At 50.5% G+C, this 17,287-nt stretch overlaps 1 protein-coding gene across 6 annotated transcripts in view; it reads right to left on the reverse strand.

Annotated features, from left to right (window-relative positions):
• The window catches only part of Dock9 (dedicator of cytokinesis 9), a 252,259-nt gene extending 235,855 nt beyond the window's left edge, over positions 1-16,404 (reverse strand). For 4 of the 6 annotated variants that reach the window (XM_075949324.1, XM_075949319.1, XM_075949308.1 and 1 more), the window contains exon 1: positions 16,005-16,403. In XM_075949324.1, the coding sequence (XP_075805439.1) occupies positions 16,005-16,130 (126 nt within the window). In that variant the 5' untranslated portion in view covers positions 16,131-16,403. Of the gene's footprint in view, positions 1-16,004 lie in introns of all 6 variants that reach the window. The other 2 variants (XM_075949297.1, XM_075949294.1) reach the window with 1 other exon arrangement.
• Positions 16,405-17,287: the final 883 nt, after the last annotated feature.

Genomic DNA, 17,287 nt, shown 5'->3' on the forward strand with positions numbered 1-17,287 from the left:
CGTCACAAGACAGACGTGAAACGGAGGAAACATCACAAGACAGACGACGTGAAACGGAGGAAACATCACAAGACAGACGACGTGAAACGGAGGAAACGTCACAAGACAGACGACGTGAAACGGAGGAAACATCACAAGACAGACGACGTGAAACGGAGGAAACGTCACAAGACAGACGACGTGAAACGGAGGAAACGTCACAAGACAGACGACGTGAAGCGGAGGAAACATCACAAGACAGACGACGTGAAGCGGAGGAAACGTCACAAGACAGACGACATGAAGCGGAGGAAACGTCACAAGACAGACGTGAAGCGGAGGAAACGTCACAAGACAGACGTGAAGCGGAGGAAACGTCACAAGACAGACGACGTGAAGCGGAGGAAACGTCACAAGACAGACGTGAAGCGGAGGAAACGTCACAAGACAGACGTGAAGCGGAGGAAACGTCACAAGACAGACGTGAAGCGGAGGAAACGTCACAAGACAGACGATGTGAAGCAATGATTGGCTCCAATCCTGCACCAAGCTGGCTCCTCACCCAAGGAGAGGGTCAGAAAGAATCCGTTCTGCAGCTTGCGTCAACTGCGGCAGGTCAGGGTCCCCCCACCATGCTGGTGTCACACGCAGGCACCCGATCGAGACACAAAGATCACCACAGGCAGTACCTACTTTTCCTGGCATGTGGGCTCCAGCGAGAAGCTGGGAAGACTTTGGTGGAACCGGGTTGGGGCTTACTTTCTAGGGCAGAGACTATTCAACACGCTAAGACGGCACTGTACAGACGCCTGACAATGGAAGCGATTCTCAAATGCTGTACCCGCTCCTCTGTGGTGGTTTCAATGAAAATGGCTCCCACAGACTCATAGGGAGCGATCTTACGAGAGGGGCGGCCTTGTTGGTTCCAGAAGCTCAAGCCAGGCCCAGTGACTGCCTCACTCTTCCTGCTGCCTGCTGATCTGAATATAGAACCCTCAGCTGCCCTTCCCGTACCATGTCTGCCTGCACGTTGCCATGCTTCCTGCCATAAAGATAATGGGCTAAACCACTGCACTGGAAGCCAGCCAAATTAAATGTTTTTCCTTCCTTTAAGAGCTGTCGTGATCATGGTGTCTCTTCCCAGGGATAGAAAACCCTAAGACATGCCTATCAAAGGAGCCCGCCCCATCCATTCTACCACCTCAGGGCATGCATACCTATGGAAAATTTGTAAGTGTGATGGTTCCTAACACAAGACACTCCCTCTGGCAAGCCCTCCTCTCTCAAGCCACCTCTCACAGAGAAATTCTAAGCTGAGTGGTTCCTCAGGCGATCTAGTATACTAGCTCCTCCAGAGGAGGCCAGCCGCAGTCAGGAATCTCTGTGGTCAGCGGTGAGCCAATAAAGTCCCTTGAAAACTTAATATATGGGTCAGAGAGTTTAAATGGGTAAAGACGCTTGCTACCTAGTCTCACAACCTAAATTTGATGCCCAGGACCCACATGGTAGAAGGAGAGAAGTAAATACCAGATGTCCTCTGATCTCCGTGTGTGCATGGCGTATGTATGTATACACACACACAAACACACACACATCACAGAAAGAGAGAGAGAGAGAGAGAGAGAGAGAGAGAGAGAGAGAGAGAAACAGAGACATGTAACTCAAAAAATTCTAACTACTATCTTTATTGGTTTTTCACAAAATCAACTCCAAGGAATTCTGGCATATACAGTCTTCAGATTCATAAGAAAAAACATAAAATTTTCTAGGAAAAAAAACAGCGTTCTCTTATCACATTAACAGAAACTTTTCGAACAATAAAGAAAACTAGAATGCAAAATGAACATAGTAAAAGCCTAAGATGCTAACCCAGAGATTACCTACTCTGCCAGTTTTAGCAAAAACAATCGTTTATAGATAAATCGGTTTTTACGGCACCTCCGCGGTCGCTATGGGAACTCTGTTTTCCACTCAGGAAAACAGCACTGCGAGAAAGGCCGGTTAAATTAAAATTTCCTAGGAACAATCTCAGGATGACAACTCCTGGGCAGGAGGGGCCGCTCAGCAGCTAAGCCTACTGCTCTTCCAGAAGACCAGGCTCACACTGGGCAGCTCGCAACTCAGGGAATACACCACCCCTCACCTCTGTGGGCGCCTGCACGCACGGATACATAAAACACGCACCCAACACATGTACATGATCAACAGTAAAATTTTTAAAAAGAAATATGCCAGGCATGGTAGCACACACCTTTGATCCCAGCCCTGGGGAGATGAAGGCAAGTGGATCTCAGTGGGTTCAATGTAAGCAGCCGGGCCTACAGTGGGAGCTCTGGGCAAACCAGAGTTCTATAGTGAGACCCTGTCTCCACAACAACAACCACAACAAAGATACACAACCTTCCCTATAATAAAACAATATGAACCCAAATCGCCATGTTCAGTTATTTTCAGCCAAGGCGAAGCAGTCAGAAAGGTAGAGTGCCCTGCATTCACACCATTTTCCCCATATTAATGTACTCTAGGTAGAAGGCCCAGGAAGAGGGGGCTAGAGACGTGGCTCAGCAGTTACGAGCACTTGCTGCTTATGCAGAGGCCCCAGGGGTTCTGGTAGCCTCTACTGGCCTCCAACGACTCCAGGTACCCATGCAGTGCACATACAAACATACAAGTAAAACACTCATACACACAAAATAAATATTTAAAAAAAATAAGACCCAGGAGAGTGATGGCATCTCTTTCTCTCTCTCTCTCTCTCTCTCTCGCTCTCTCGCTCTCGCTCTCGCTCTCTCCCTCTCTCTCTCTCACACACACACACACAAACTTTATCTTTAAAGAGGGACCCACTATTTCCGCGGAAACACTGCCTGTATGACGGTACAAGGCCTCCCTTACAGACACAGTTCTTTGACTACAATTCTTTCGTCCTTCACCCGTTGCTGATACAGTTTTCATCACAGGAATTCTGTTGATGGTTCACTTCGTTTCTGCCTCTTGCATCCTAATACTCCTTACACAGAAACACAAAACCCCTTTCTGGGCTTAGAGACTTGTGAATGTCAATGTCACCTTCAGTCTGGCCCGGGACTAATAAAACGCACACAGGGGAGTGCCAACCGATGCTTCACATTCTTCCTTGATCCGATTAGCGTGGTCTGTGGAGTTACGTGAGGCGAAGACAACGCCAAAGCAATCATTTCCGGCCATCAGGGGAAAATCTGTTGGACCAGCAGATTTTGCTCTGGCCTCTAAAACTAGCTATCACAGACCATCTCCTAGCTGTGATGGACCTCATCTGCCTCTAAAACTAGGACGCTAGACCAGTTAACCTGTAAGTGACCCTCCATCTCCAGAATGTAAGCTCTCCTCTGCATACCACACGATTCTACTTTCCGGAGAATTTGTGGTACTTTCCAGAGGCTCAAGTTCAGCACTGAAGAGCTCTCACAGTGTAGAGCTGTGATCTACACTGGTATCTTGGCCAAACATGTGGCTCATGTCTGTTATCCCAGCACCCAGGAGCCTGAGGCAGGGGGGCTGTCTCCAGGTGAGTTCAAGGCCAGCCTGAGCTATAGCTTAAGTGTGTCTCAAAAAAGGAAAAAAAATACATATGAAAATATGCATATACAGGCAGTCTCTAACCATTCTGTTAAAAGAAAAATAAAAGGTAAATTTTAGCTGTGTGATCGTAAATAAGTCACTTCCTACCCCTGGTGTTCAGTTTCCCCACTAAAAAACAAAACTAAAAATAGAACAAACAAACAACAACAAAAACATAAAGTTAAAATCATCCGGATATTCCAGAGGCTCAGGCAAGATGAGGTTTGGGTTGGGTATTTTTTTCCCCAGAGGGTAGGGGTAGACATTATAAAACTCTCAAACACAAAATTTCATGGTTTCCCATGAACCTCTTTTATAAGCAGTGAACCCAAGGTTCTTAACCATTTGACAGAGAGAGAGGGGTGTGTGTCTGTGTGTGTGTACACGCATGAGTGTGTGTTCCAGCGTGGACAGATGCGTGTGGAAGGCAGAAGCCAACCTCAGATGTCATTCCTAAGGACCCACCCACCTTCTACTCTGAGGCAGGGTCTCCCACTGGGGCCTGAAGCTCACAGACATGAATAGGCTGTTGGGCCAGCGAACCACAGACATCCTCCTGTCTCCACCCCCCAGCGAAGAGACTGCCGGCAGACACCAGCGCACACAACAACGCAGGTTCTCACATCTTCACGGTAAGCACTTTACCAACTGTCCTAGGGTTTCTGTTGCTGTGAAGAGACACCATGACCACAGCAACTCTTACAAAGGAAAACATTTCACTGGGGTGGCGGTTTACAATTCAGAGGTTTAGGCCATTCATGTCAAGGTGGGACATGGCGGCATGCACGCAGACACAGTGTGGGAGAAGGGGCTGAGAGTCCTTACATCTTGGTCCTCAGGCCACAGGAAGTGGTCTGAGACACTGGGTGTGACTTGAGAATATATGAGACCTCAAAGCCCACCTCCACAGTGACACACTTCCTCCAACAAGACCACATCTACTCCAACAAAGACAGAACTCCCAATAATGCCTCCCCCTATGAGCTATGGGGGCCAATTATATTCAAACTACCACACCAACTGAGCAATCTCCCCAATCCCAGCTGGCAATATTTTGCTACCAAAATGCACACGTGGCCTTACCTCAGGAACACAACACCATGCACACCTGTGCAGGAGCTCATACCTCGGGAACACATGACGATGCACACCTGTACAGTTCACACCTCAGGAACACAGTCATGCACACCCGTACAGGAGTTCACATCCCGGGAACACACGGTCATGCACACCTGTACAGGAGTTTACACCTCGGGAACACATGGTCATGCACACCTGTGCAGGAGTTCACACCTCCAGAACACATGGCCATGCACACCTGTACAGGAGTTCACACCTCCGGAACACATGGCCATGCACACCTGTACAGTTCACACCTCCGGAACACACAGTCATGCACACCTCCGCTGGAGTTCACACCTCAGGAACACACAGTCATGCACACCCATGCAAGCGCTCACACCTCCAGAACACATGGCCATGCACACCTGTACAGGAGTTCACACCTCCGGAACACATGGCCATGCACACCTGTACAGTTCACACCTCAGGAACACACAGTCATGCACACCCATGCAAGCGCTCACACCTCAGGAACACAGTCATGCACACCTGTACAGAAGTTCACACCTCCAGAACACATGGCCATGCACACCTGTACAGTTCACACCTCCGGAACACACAGTCATGCACACCTCCGCTGGAGTTCACACCTCAGGAACACACAGTCATGCACACCCATGCAAGCGCTCACACCTCCAGAACACATGGCCATGCACACCTGTGCAGGCACTCACACCTCAGGAACACATGGCCATGCATATCTGTACAGGAGTTCACACCTCAGGAACACACTGCCAATGCACACCTGCACAGGCAATAAGGTGCACATACTTTCTAGATTATTAACTCATGAAAATCGAACACCTGAGAACCTTCAAACATGCAAAGAGTATGCCACATTCCTGCCTTTTTCTGTATGTCCTCTCTTGCTGCGACAATTCACAGCTGTGGCTACCTGGACGCCTCTATCCTGCTTCATCCTTACTCAAGAGTACAAATGTGCATCAGGAATGGCTCTCCATGAGCAGCATGCTTAAGGGGGGTGCAATTCCCCTTTATCTTGTCCTCAGGACCGACAACAGCAAGCGCCGAGCGGGCACTTAAGCGTGAGCCAAGCTCTACTCCAGTGTTCCTGTGCTAAGGGCTGAAGATGCAGTCACTCGGTCTTCCCAAAGATCTCCGGGATAAGTGCTATTAGGCTGTCCACTCTCTGGATGAAGAAACAGGAACAGGAAGGGGAAGAGCAGACCGGAGCCCCTGAGCCCCAGCCTTACCTGCTGACCTTGAGAGCAGGAATGCGGCCCTAGACACAGAAAACACTGGTAGGCCACCGACACACTCTGCGAAGAAACCAGCATGGAATCTAGAACTACAGCAAAGGACACTTCCATCACATCTGTGAGCACATCAAGTGTTGTCACAAGTAAAACGCTTTTCCCAGGTAAGCCGGTTTGTGCACACACAGACGACCACAGCCTGTTTCTAACATGCTAAACATCCTTCATTAGAACAGTTTCATATCCACATGACCAAACACGCATAATCTGGCAAGACACAATGTCTAGGGGCTGTAAGGACGGCTGTAAAGATGAAGGTTAAGAGCACTTACTGCTCCTGCAGACGGCCCCAGGGTCAGTTCCCAGCACAGACAGAGCGGCTTACAACTGGCTGTAACTAAAGTTCCAGGAGACCCGACACATTCTTCTGACCTCTGGGACATCGGACGCTCCCATGCCGCACTCAAACGTGCAGACGCTCATCCACATAGAACAGAGATGAACGTCTCAACGTTTCTGAAAATACAGTATGTCAGACGAAGAACAGAGTTTTAGCATAAACTCCATGGGAGTCGAATGTGACCCGAGATGGCTCACGCCTTCACCCCGACCTTCACTTTCAGATTAACAGACAGTAAGTGAGAAGCAGTCACTGGTATCTGAATTTTGCTTATCCCAGTCAACAAAGAGAGGGAGGGGAGTCTGTACCGTGCTGGCTCAAAGCTCTGACCAGATCAAATGTGCCCCTATGGATCCAGATGTGACCCACAGAGGATTCGAGATACAGACGGAGGAAAAAACAAACAGGACAAGTGAAAAGCAAGCAAATCAAAGTCTAAAACAGACAACTACCGTCCTGGTACTTCTTCCTGATTTGAGGGACTCGAACTGTTTGAACAAATGAACAGCACTGTCCACAGCTCCGGGGGCCTCAACTTGCAGCCATCCTCCTGCCTCAGCCTCCTCACAGCCTGGATGGCCACCACAACTGCCTGATGATTTTAACTGGCAGTATTTGACCTTTGTTCTGTTTTTAGAAAACTGAGTTCCCAAACACCCAGTTTAAAAGCCACCCTTGGATGCTCTACAAAGTCTGGGGAAACAAAGGAGAATAGAAGAAAATGAGTCTCCCTGGGTATTCGAAGTGTGTGCAAAATACTACCCAGGAAAGAGCGACAAGCTGACCTGCATCTTCTAGATGCAAACACAGAGCTAACATGATGATGCCCGTCAGGAAAGGGGGTGGGATTTCCACGGGTGGCAACAAGAAACAACATACTGGACTGTGTGGTGTGGACTCTAATCCGGACAATGGACAGCGGAGTAGAATAAAGTCAGCAGACACTAGGGCACAAGGGAGGAAACCCAGAGGACTTGGGGAACTGAGACGGGGAAATGAAACCTGGCAGGTGTATTATCTTTACTGAGTTTGCTTATTCACTGAGGGACAAAATGCTGTAGGACATAGCAGCTCATGCCCATAATCCCAGCTCTCAGGAGGCTGAGACAGGAGCATGGCCTATGAGCCTGAGGGGCCAGCCTAGCCTACAGTGCGTGCCAGGCCATGCCTGGGCTACAGAGCAAGATCTTGTCTCAAAAAAAAAATAAATTGTACACACACATACGTTTGTTGTGTATGTATGTGTGCACACAGATTCTGTTGTGTATGAAGAACTGAGGAAAACACAGTGAAGAGCAGAAGATAGTATTAAATTCATATACAAATAAGCATAAATCATGTTGAATAGCACAAAGGAAAAGGAGAGAAGGGGGGGGGGTCCATCTTAGTGGAGAGGCAGCCGGAGTGCGGATGCAGAGAACAGGGGGCATGCCGGCAGCTGAACGGGATGGGGCAGGGGGTAATTACTAAGCCAGGCTGCTGGAAAACCTTCCGTGAGGTTGGCGTAATGACCAACTGAGAGGCCAGGGGTGAGCAGTGGGGGGGCACCTGCTACAGAGCATGGGGGTCTTCAAGATAGAGCAGCAAACCTGCGGTGCTCCAGGATGGGGTGAGAATCAAGTCCAGAGCCCAGAGAAGGGGGACCCTGGCCCCAGCTCTGCAGGGCAGGACACAGACAGAAGAGGAACCGAAGATTTGCGCTCTCCCTCCCAGGCATGCAGAAAGGCCAGCCACAGCTGAGGGTGGCCAAACCTGCCTTAATCTGGGAATTCAAGGTCATCATCCACCACACAGCAGAAACTCAGGACCAGGCTGAACTGCATCACGAGGCTATCTCAAAGCACACCTGCAGAGGACTGAAGAACTGCCCTTTGGAGTCAGGCGTGGCCACGGGACGTCCTTTAGCCAATTAGGTGTGTGAGCCTGGTAGGCCAGGTCACCATCCTCCACAAAGATTCAAGATGATTCAACACGGTGGCTGTTTGTATCAAACCAGGTCACAGGACAAGATCACCTGGGCACACAACCTGCTCTCAGTGTTGAGGTAGGGTGCTGAGAACACTCTGTGGCTCTACAGCACTGAGATTTGGGGTTCTCGGACCCTAAGGACCGAGTCACGACGCAGCAGAGCCTGACGAACAGAAATTCAATCAACGGTGATAAGACGGTTTCCTCATTAGGAAACAAAACTGGCCAGCCTGTAGCACGTGCCTTTAGTCCCACAGCACCCAAGAAGCTGAGGAGGATGGATCTCTGGGAATTCAAGGCCAACCTTGTCTACACAGTGGTGGGGAGGGGGTGTCCCAGGCCAGCCAGGGCTGCAAAGTGCAACTCTGTCTATAAAAACAAAGACAAAAACGTAAAAAGGAATCTGATTTGAGACAGAAAGTGAGAACTTAGGATTCATCACCAAACTCAAGCACAGAAAGGTGAAGACAGGTACCAGAAGATAACAGGAAAGCCGGGAGACCAACTTGCACTGAGCTAAGCTTCTGAGAGCCCAATTAGGGGAGAGATTAGATTCTACAGGCCAGCGGAGCGTCCCTGTGGCAGGGTGGGGGGGGGGGCGTGGGTGGGAGGCAGTGGAGGTGGCAGCGGTGGGGACACAGGGAGGAAGAGGTCAAAGAGAGGCCAGAGGAGTCAGGCTAAGGACTAAGGTCCACCCCACATGGACAGACGCCCATCACAGAGGCCAGGAAGCTAAGGGTGATAAGGACACAGGCAGACCCAGGAGGTGAAGAAGAAAACAGGAAGGTTCCATAGCCTGGACTGAGCAACCAAGGGCCCCAGTGACCACCGACGGCCTGGGACAGTCTGCAGGCAGCATCTCAGCTAACTCGCTGATTGCAACCTTTCTTTCCCCAGTTTGTTCGATCTGAGGGATGTCATTTTTATTTCTAGGTGGCATAGAATCAGAGGTGCTCAAATACACATCAGGAATGACATTAACTGGTCTTCATACAAAACAAAAAAACTACAGGAAATGACGGTCGTAGTACAGCCCGCTTACCCCAGATCACAGCACGGTCACATTCACCGCTCCTGCCGATAAACCTCAAAATAGCAAAAGCGATCACAGATTGAAGGACTAGGGAAAGGATGTGGGGAGATAAAATACAAAACGTGACCTTTCTATAGCCCCTATCCAAACAACATGAGCCACGACCACGCTGCAATCGAGTTCATGATGAAGACTACACAGGCACCATAGGCACACCACACAGATTTATGCTAGATAAAACGATGTTATCATAGAAACACCCCTTCAACCTCATTCTTATAAAACTACCCCTATCACATTGGATGGCTTGTGCCCAAAATCACGTGGTTTGTTTGTTTGTTTTCTAATCTGAGTTTCTCTGGAATGAACACACATTCCGGCTAAACGTTTTTTCTTCATATTCCTTCCCAATGTTCCCTATTTCACTGCATAGACTTTTGTAAAAACGCGCCTTGGTTCATACTTATAAATAGTTCAACCTGGATTTTACTTCCTTTAAGTAGGGATTTTAGCTCCAACCAGCCACATTTACTAAACCTCAGTAATGTGTCAGACAATATTCTTGGAGCTTTGACAGGATTTACTCATTTAATCCACAAAACTCTGAATCAGCGCTACGGGCACGCCCACGTCTCACACAAGAAATTCTGGGCCCTCGGTAACTCAGCGCTCTTCATGATACATCCGGTTAGTAACAAAGCAAGGGTGTCCCATAAGTGCCCTGTCCAAAGCCTCAGACTAACCCACCGCCTTCCATCCGGTTAGTAACAAAGCAAGGGTGTCCCGTAAGCCTCAGACTAACCCATTGCCTTTCATGCTGTCTTGTGAGGACATTCTTGGGTTTTTTAAGGGACCTGTGTCTTACTCAGACTACTGTACGACTTTTACCCAGTTTGCACACGGTCGGCATTTCACACTTTCTGCCCTGAATGAGCAACACTGACTCCAGTGCACATTTCAGGCCAGATGGGTCTGTGATTGTAAACACCGGGCCATGGAATGGGAACACACCAAGGCTCTTGATGTGTGTACGCGCATGTGTGTCAGAGTGCAAAGAGGTTACACCATCTGTCATGTTATAAAGCTCCAGGAGACACCGTGTGAGCAGGGACCTGCAATTGTGGGGCAAACTAGCTCTACAAACAACATGTACCCATCCTTGCAAACGCATCTTCTCTATCAGCAAATCGGGCAGAAAGGGTACCTTGCTTTGGTTGATTCTTTTTTAATTAGCAAGAATAAACATTTTGTTGTTGCTTTGTTATAAATTGGCTAACTATAGTCCCTTCTTTCAGGAACTGCCTACTAATGTGATATGACTTTTGTTTTTTTATATCTGTCGGGATGCTTTTCTTTTTAAAACTTTGTGTAAGATTCATAAGGTTTTTGAATTAAAGTATAATTACATCATGTCCCCCATCCCTTTCCTCGCCCAACCCATTCCATGTTCACCCTTACTCCCTTCTCAAACTCAAGACCTCTTCGTATTATCTTCCACATATATCCCGTGTATCAATATAAAAGTGTGCTAACCTGCTCGGTGCATTTGGTGTTTCTTGTATGTATACAATCTCGGGACTGCCCGACTGGTACTGGATAACCAATCACGGGGCTCGCCCTGCGGAAGACACACAGCACTCACAACACGGCAGATAACACCAGAGGACAAGCGCCGTCTCTCGTGAGTTTACTGACTGCCACTGAGGGCACCTGGGATACAGAATACAAGTTCCACGGGAAGATGTGGCAGCAGTTGGCAGTATCTGAGAGTTGAGGGTGAGAAGTTCAAGACCCGGCCCTTTCACTTATGGGGATGACCTCGGAAGACATAACCTCCCCATAAGTGAAGTTCTCACAGGCGTCAGAGAACATTGTACGTGCTACATAAACGCTGTCTCCGGTTCACTTTATCAAGATATCCAGTCCTTCCCACACTAAGACAATAAAAGCTCACATTTGTAAATAGCTCTGCATGCCTTATTAGGGGAACTTTTGGTTGTTTTACGATGTGGCCCTGGTTGTCTTGAGTGCACAGATCTGCCCGCCTCTGCCTCAACAGTCCTGGAATCGAAGGCACATGCCTTAAACATTTTCTTTATGTTTTTTGTTCCGCGATTTTTGAGACAGGCTCTGTCGCTCGGGCCAGTCACAAACTCACGGTGCTCCCCCTGCCTCAGTCTGGGGTGACAGGTCACTGAGCTGGGGTGACAGGTTTGTGTCCACGTGGCAGCCTCCAAACGCCACATCTACCTTGGTTTCGATAGTGTTCCTGTGTACTATCATCAGTCTGACTGAAGGTGTCTGCGGTGTCTGCCTACCCAGAATATGTGCTCTACCCAGACAGAGAACTAACTGCTGCAGCAGCATCTTCTGGGCACCCAGCAGCGCCTGAGCCCAGAATAAACATCTGCTTACAAATTCCTTCCTCCCCATGCAACCCAATTCAGGGCATTACTCGCGAGAGAGCGTGCTGCCCCTGACATTCAAAAGCACTACGAAGAAAGAAATGGAACCTGCTGTTCATTATCTAGCTGGAGATGGGTCTCCACCCTGCTTCCTGTACTCTGGGACATTTCTGTTTGTTAGGACTCCACGAGAGGGTGGAGGAAGACAAGAGAGGGAGCACGCAGGCCAGTTCAGTTGACAGTGTGCTAACATATCCCATTTAAAGTTACAGCCAAAATGAGGTTGTGCCTTATCTGAGGATTTCGGGTCTCGGGTTACCTCAGATAACACTACATGGGTGGGAGAGGCCCCAAGCACAGAGTGCAGGCAGGATAGTCTCTCCCCACGCCTCTGACCCGCCTCCCTTCTCTAGTAACACAAAAGAAGAACCAGGGATGACTTGACCTGGGTCACTTCACTTCACAGGGCTGTATCTCAGCGGGGTGTGGAATGGTGTCCTTGGCAAGGACTTGACATCCAAGGAGAATTTGAAGGGGAACACACTGAGATAAGATCAGCAAGGACGTAGGGACTTGCAGCCAGATGACTTGTGTGCTAGTTCCCAAGTGTAAGGATATGGGCAAACCTAGCTGGAGTATCATGACACACGAATCTTTCAAAGAAGCAGTCTTCGTATGCCTTGGTGGTATATTCTCTTCAACCTAGGTTGTGACAATGCTCTCTGTAACACAGCTGACAGTTAAAATTCCTTCAGGAATTCAAAAGCAGCCACAACTCGGTTCTGGCATTCCTGCCGGGTAAGCATACATTTTAAACCTGCGGCCCTCGGCCCTCTAGACTATTCTAAATCACAAAAAGCATATTCTGTGTCTGTGAAGATTCTCAGTCATAACCAGAAATCAAAGACTACTTTTCCTACAGCTTGGAACGTCTCCAGCAATATCTGTGCTGCTCATAAAGACGCTCGGAAGCAGAGCCTGTGGAGTTAGGGTGAAAGATTCAGCAAATAATCTGGTCCGAACCGTTACAGCAAGAGACCTGAGGTCCAGAAAAAGAGCACCAAACCCAGCGATTGTAAGCAGCTGCCAGAATCCATGCTAGCACCAAGAGCTATAACCAAGCCGTTCATTTCCCTGCCCGGAAACTCTGAACACCATGCCCACTCCGCAGGTGGGGAAACTGAGGCCTAAGAATGTTAAGCTGCACACCTGAGAATGCACAGTCGGTCAAGGACAGAGCTAGAAACACAACCCATGCGCCCAACTGCTCAGCTTCAAGGATGAAAACCTAGAATCCCACCCTCATGGAGTCTTTCTCCAACACAAATCGTTCTAAGATTCATGAGTAAGCTAAGCACGTTTTTAAGCCCCGCAAAAGTTGTGTGAGGGCTGGAGAGATGGCTCAGTGGTTAAGAGCACTGCCTGCTCTTCCAAAGGTCCTGAGTTCAATTCCCAGCAACCACATGGTGGCTCACAACCATCTGTAGTGAGATCTGGTGCCCTCTTCTGGACTGTAGGAATACATGCAGACAGAATACTGATAATACTATATACATAATAAATAAATTTAAAAAAAAGTTGTGTGAATCTTTAAAAAGCAATCAAATAGGTTTTTTAATTCATGAATTTTGAACATTAGATTATTAGTGTCATAAAAAAGCATTCCAGTCATGAAGAGAACTATTCTAGTTTTTAAAAATAAATACTATATATACAGGCGTGAGATGTGTTAAGAGGCCCAAGACTCATAGTCAGCAGGAAAGGAAGGCGAAAGAGAGAGAGAGAGAGAGAGAGAGGGAGGGAGGGAGGGAGGGAGGGAGGGAGAGAGGGAAGGAGGGAAGATGAGGCGCACATAAACCAAATCTGACAAAACCTTGGTAATTATTTAGTTCAGATAACGAAACAAAGGTTCTCGATTTTTGTATATTGATTCTTAAGCTCCTCAAATTAACACAGAATGATCTGGAAGAGCCCATAGATCTGAGTCCATAAAAGGGGAGGGGAGAATCTCTGGAGCAATGAAATCTGTGCAAGCATGTCACTTCTTACGTCAAAGTTCTTACCGTGGCAACCTTGCTTATGCACTGAACTGTCTCATTCATCGTATGAGAGGCCTGGGAAGAGCTAAATGGCGCCACACATGGCTGTCCCGGGCCATCTTCAGGGATGGAAACCATTCGCTGAGCATTGGGTATGCTGTGGACATGGGGCTAGCACTAACCCAAGTTACCAAAGGCAGAGACAAACAACACTTTCATCTAAGCATGGATGGATGGACCAGGGTATGGTTGCTGCTCCGCCTCCTGAGAGAACCGGGATCACCTGAGGTCCTCAGAGACAGAGATGGGCCGGAATTTATGTGACAGGTGCACCCGCTGTGACTTCCTGGCAGGCACCGGGGCAGCAAGAGGAAGAGAGTAGAAGGTGAGATTCATGGGTAATTTTTAGTGTCTTGACAACTCTCCCAGACACCCTGTAATGCATTCCCCATCCAGCCCAGGAGCCTACGCTAGATGTACGCGGTGGCTCATCTGCTTCCTCGTATTTTGTAATTATTTCATCACAGAATTCATCAGACAAGCAACCACAGACAGAAAAAATTAAGAGCTGAGACACAAGCTATTTATACTTAAAGAGTTTCCAAGGAAATCGTATAGTGCTAGCCGTGTCGTTAGAGCAAGGCAGCAGAGGCGTGTCACCTCTGGAAATACGATTGTACACAGGCCGCTGTCAGCAGGTCCTCACCAGGACACAGATATTCAAGGACTGCAGCCCATGGGTGATCCGTGTCGTTAGAGCAAGGCAGCAGAGGCGTGTCACCTCTGGAAATACGACTGTACACAGGCCGCTGTCAGCAGGTCCTCACCAGGACTGCAGCCCATGGGTGATCCGTGCCGCCATGCCTATGTTGCCATCTCTGTGTTCTCTCTAAACGGCTCACAAAACTTCAGTGAGTGGGGGGCACTACAGACATCATAGCACTATAAAATGTTGCATTGATTCTACTTTTTCCTAACATCCCTGATGAGCACAGCACCCCAAATAAGAAAGAGTTCCAGCTAAGAGGAGAGATGCGGTTGAGGATGCTGGTTTTCTCATTTGATATTCTCTCTCTCCTGTAACTCCAGAAGCCAGCAAGCAATGGTGCTTCAGCAAGGGTTATATCACAGAGAGGGCCGGTTCTGTTCCCAGCTTCTGCTCCATTCTTCAACGGATCAACTTCTATGAAACTGGAAAATAAAACCTGTGTTTATCACAGATCAAACTGAAGCTTGAAAAGTCTAGAGTGAGTTAGCAGGGCTGGCAAAGGACGGGAAACTCAAACTGAGCAGACTGGATATGGAAATCAACACCAACCTCCACCAACATCATTCCTGCAATCCTGTCTGCCCAGGAAGGGCATCGATCTGCCACCGAACCGAAGAAGCATCTGCCCTGTGTTTATAAACAACGCTCCTTTGGCAATCCCACACACACAGCACCACAAAGGCCACAGATCTCCTCACATGTTCCAACAAACACACCCACAAACAAGTCCCCTTCACGAAAACAAACGCGAAGAACTGCTAAAAGTTTCCAGCTGCCCTGAGGAGAGCTCCCCCCCAGCACAGACTGCTGCTCTCCCAGCACCAGACCAGCGATCTGAGCGTGCCCTCTTTTCCAAATACACCAGGGCCGTCCCTGGCTGCGGAAAAGTTGATCTTAAAAACTTCACCTTCCTCACCACCCAGAGGCCTGTTCTCCCCAGAGCTGCTGCCAAGAATAGGCTCATCTTGCTTTGCCTTGCTCTGCTAGCCTCAAATCCCCAGACTTCGAAGCAATTTGTACCGAGGATGAGATGAGCAAGCCCACCCCTAACCAGTCATGAGAAGCCTCCGGACGCCAGCCAGCTCGCGACACTGGGCAGAGATCTGCACACCCAAAGCATCCGTGGGAATATCGCCACGCTGGACCCCGGGCTGGGTGGGAAAGACCCCACCTCATATTACACTCTCCCGGGCCGGGGCACCTGCCAAGCCCCCCAGAACACGGACGATGGGGTGGAGAACAGAGTTACTTCCCAGTTGGCAGAGGACAGGTAACGTGGGGGCAGGGAAGCGGACAGAGGGCGGAAATTTCCCAGGAGGACAGGAACAGCCCAGGGAGGGCAAGCTCGGACTCTGGAAGTTGAGTCGTCGTCCTTCCCCACCCCACCCCCTCTTTCCCTCTCCGCTCCGGTAAATCCGGAGCACCAGCCAGGCCACCCGCCCTCGCGCCCGCCACCTGCGCGCCCCGCTCACCAGAAGCACCGAGCCGCGCACCACCTCAGACACGCTCTGCCGCAGCTCCGCCGCCGTGCCGGGCTTGCTCAGCGCCCGAGTGAACTTCCGAGTCTCCGCGGTCGCGGGGAGCGGCTGCTGCGCCATCCTCCGGCCGCCGCCGCCTCCACCGCCGCCGCGGGCCCCGGAGCGCGCGCGCGATCCGGCCCGGTCCGCAGCCGCAGCCAGGTGCGCCCCCAGCACGCGATCCCGGGTCCCCGCCGAGTCGTCAGGCGCAGCAGCCCAGGCCACGCCCTCGGTGCCGCGTCACGCCCAGAGGTGTCTTCCTCGGGCTCCAGTGCCTGGGGCGGAGGCGCCTCGGCTCACTCGGGACGATCTTGCGTGCAGCGCCCGCCCGCTGCGGCTCCCCCATGCCACCGCCACCAACCTCGGCGAGCGGCCGCCTCCTAGGGGCGGGGTGTCCGGCGGGGCGGGGCCGGGCGAGCCTGAGGGAGGGGGGTGGTAGAGGAGGGGCTGGAGAGCGGGAGGGAGGACCGGACCAGACCCGGAGGGCACGGACCCTGAGCGTCTTCAAGCAGGTCACCCCAAGAAACTATGGAGGCCTCACGGAGCCCTTGAGGGTGCGGGCTCGGTGGCACCATGATACCCTGGACCGGGCATCCTAAAAAGTAGTCTTTTTTTTTTTTTCAATGTGACACGGAGAAGACACAAATCTCTCCCTGGAGACCGCGGCCGGGTGGATCCCCAGACGTCGAGCCGGCGGTGGAACTGGACAGCATTGACCAGGACAGGCGAGGACCCATCGCAGACCTCAGCCCGCGTGCTGCGTCCCGTTGGGCGCCAGCAGGACTCCTGGACATGGATTATCTCGGCTGCAGCCTGAGGACAGCGGGCTGCAAGGGGCTGGTGTGACCCAGCGGCACCGCCATCGGTCTGCACCCCGGGGCCGAGCCTGGGAACCCCAGAGTCGTCGCTGCTGACCCGTGCCTCCGAGAGGACAGTCTTGCGCAGCCCTTCCCGCCGTCCCCCTCCTAAAGCATGGGGGACACAGCCTTAGAGCCTAGCCAGGTGGGGAGACCGCGGGTAGGAAGCGGAGCTTTGCCTACAGCGCATGCTCCTGGGCTTCGGTCTGGGCGGGTTCTCCAGCCCAAAGCCTGTCTGAATTCAGGGAGGCTCCACTGATTGGTCCGACTGCTCTAACCACCCCACCCTGTCCGCAGGTCCTACCTGCCCGGTCCGCCACCTGGCTTGGGTGGCCTTCAAAATGAGGGGCGGGGCGATTTCTCAGGACACCTCGTGGTCAA

This window comes from Microtus pennsylvanicus, chromosome 15, assembly GCF_037038515.1.
Source record: "Microtus pennsylvanicus isolate mMicPen1 chromosome 15, mMicPen1.hap1, whole genome shotgun sequence".
Classification (NCBI taxonomy): Eukaryota; Metazoa; Chordata; class Mammalia; order Rodentia; family Cricetidae; genus Microtus; species Microtus pennsylvanicus.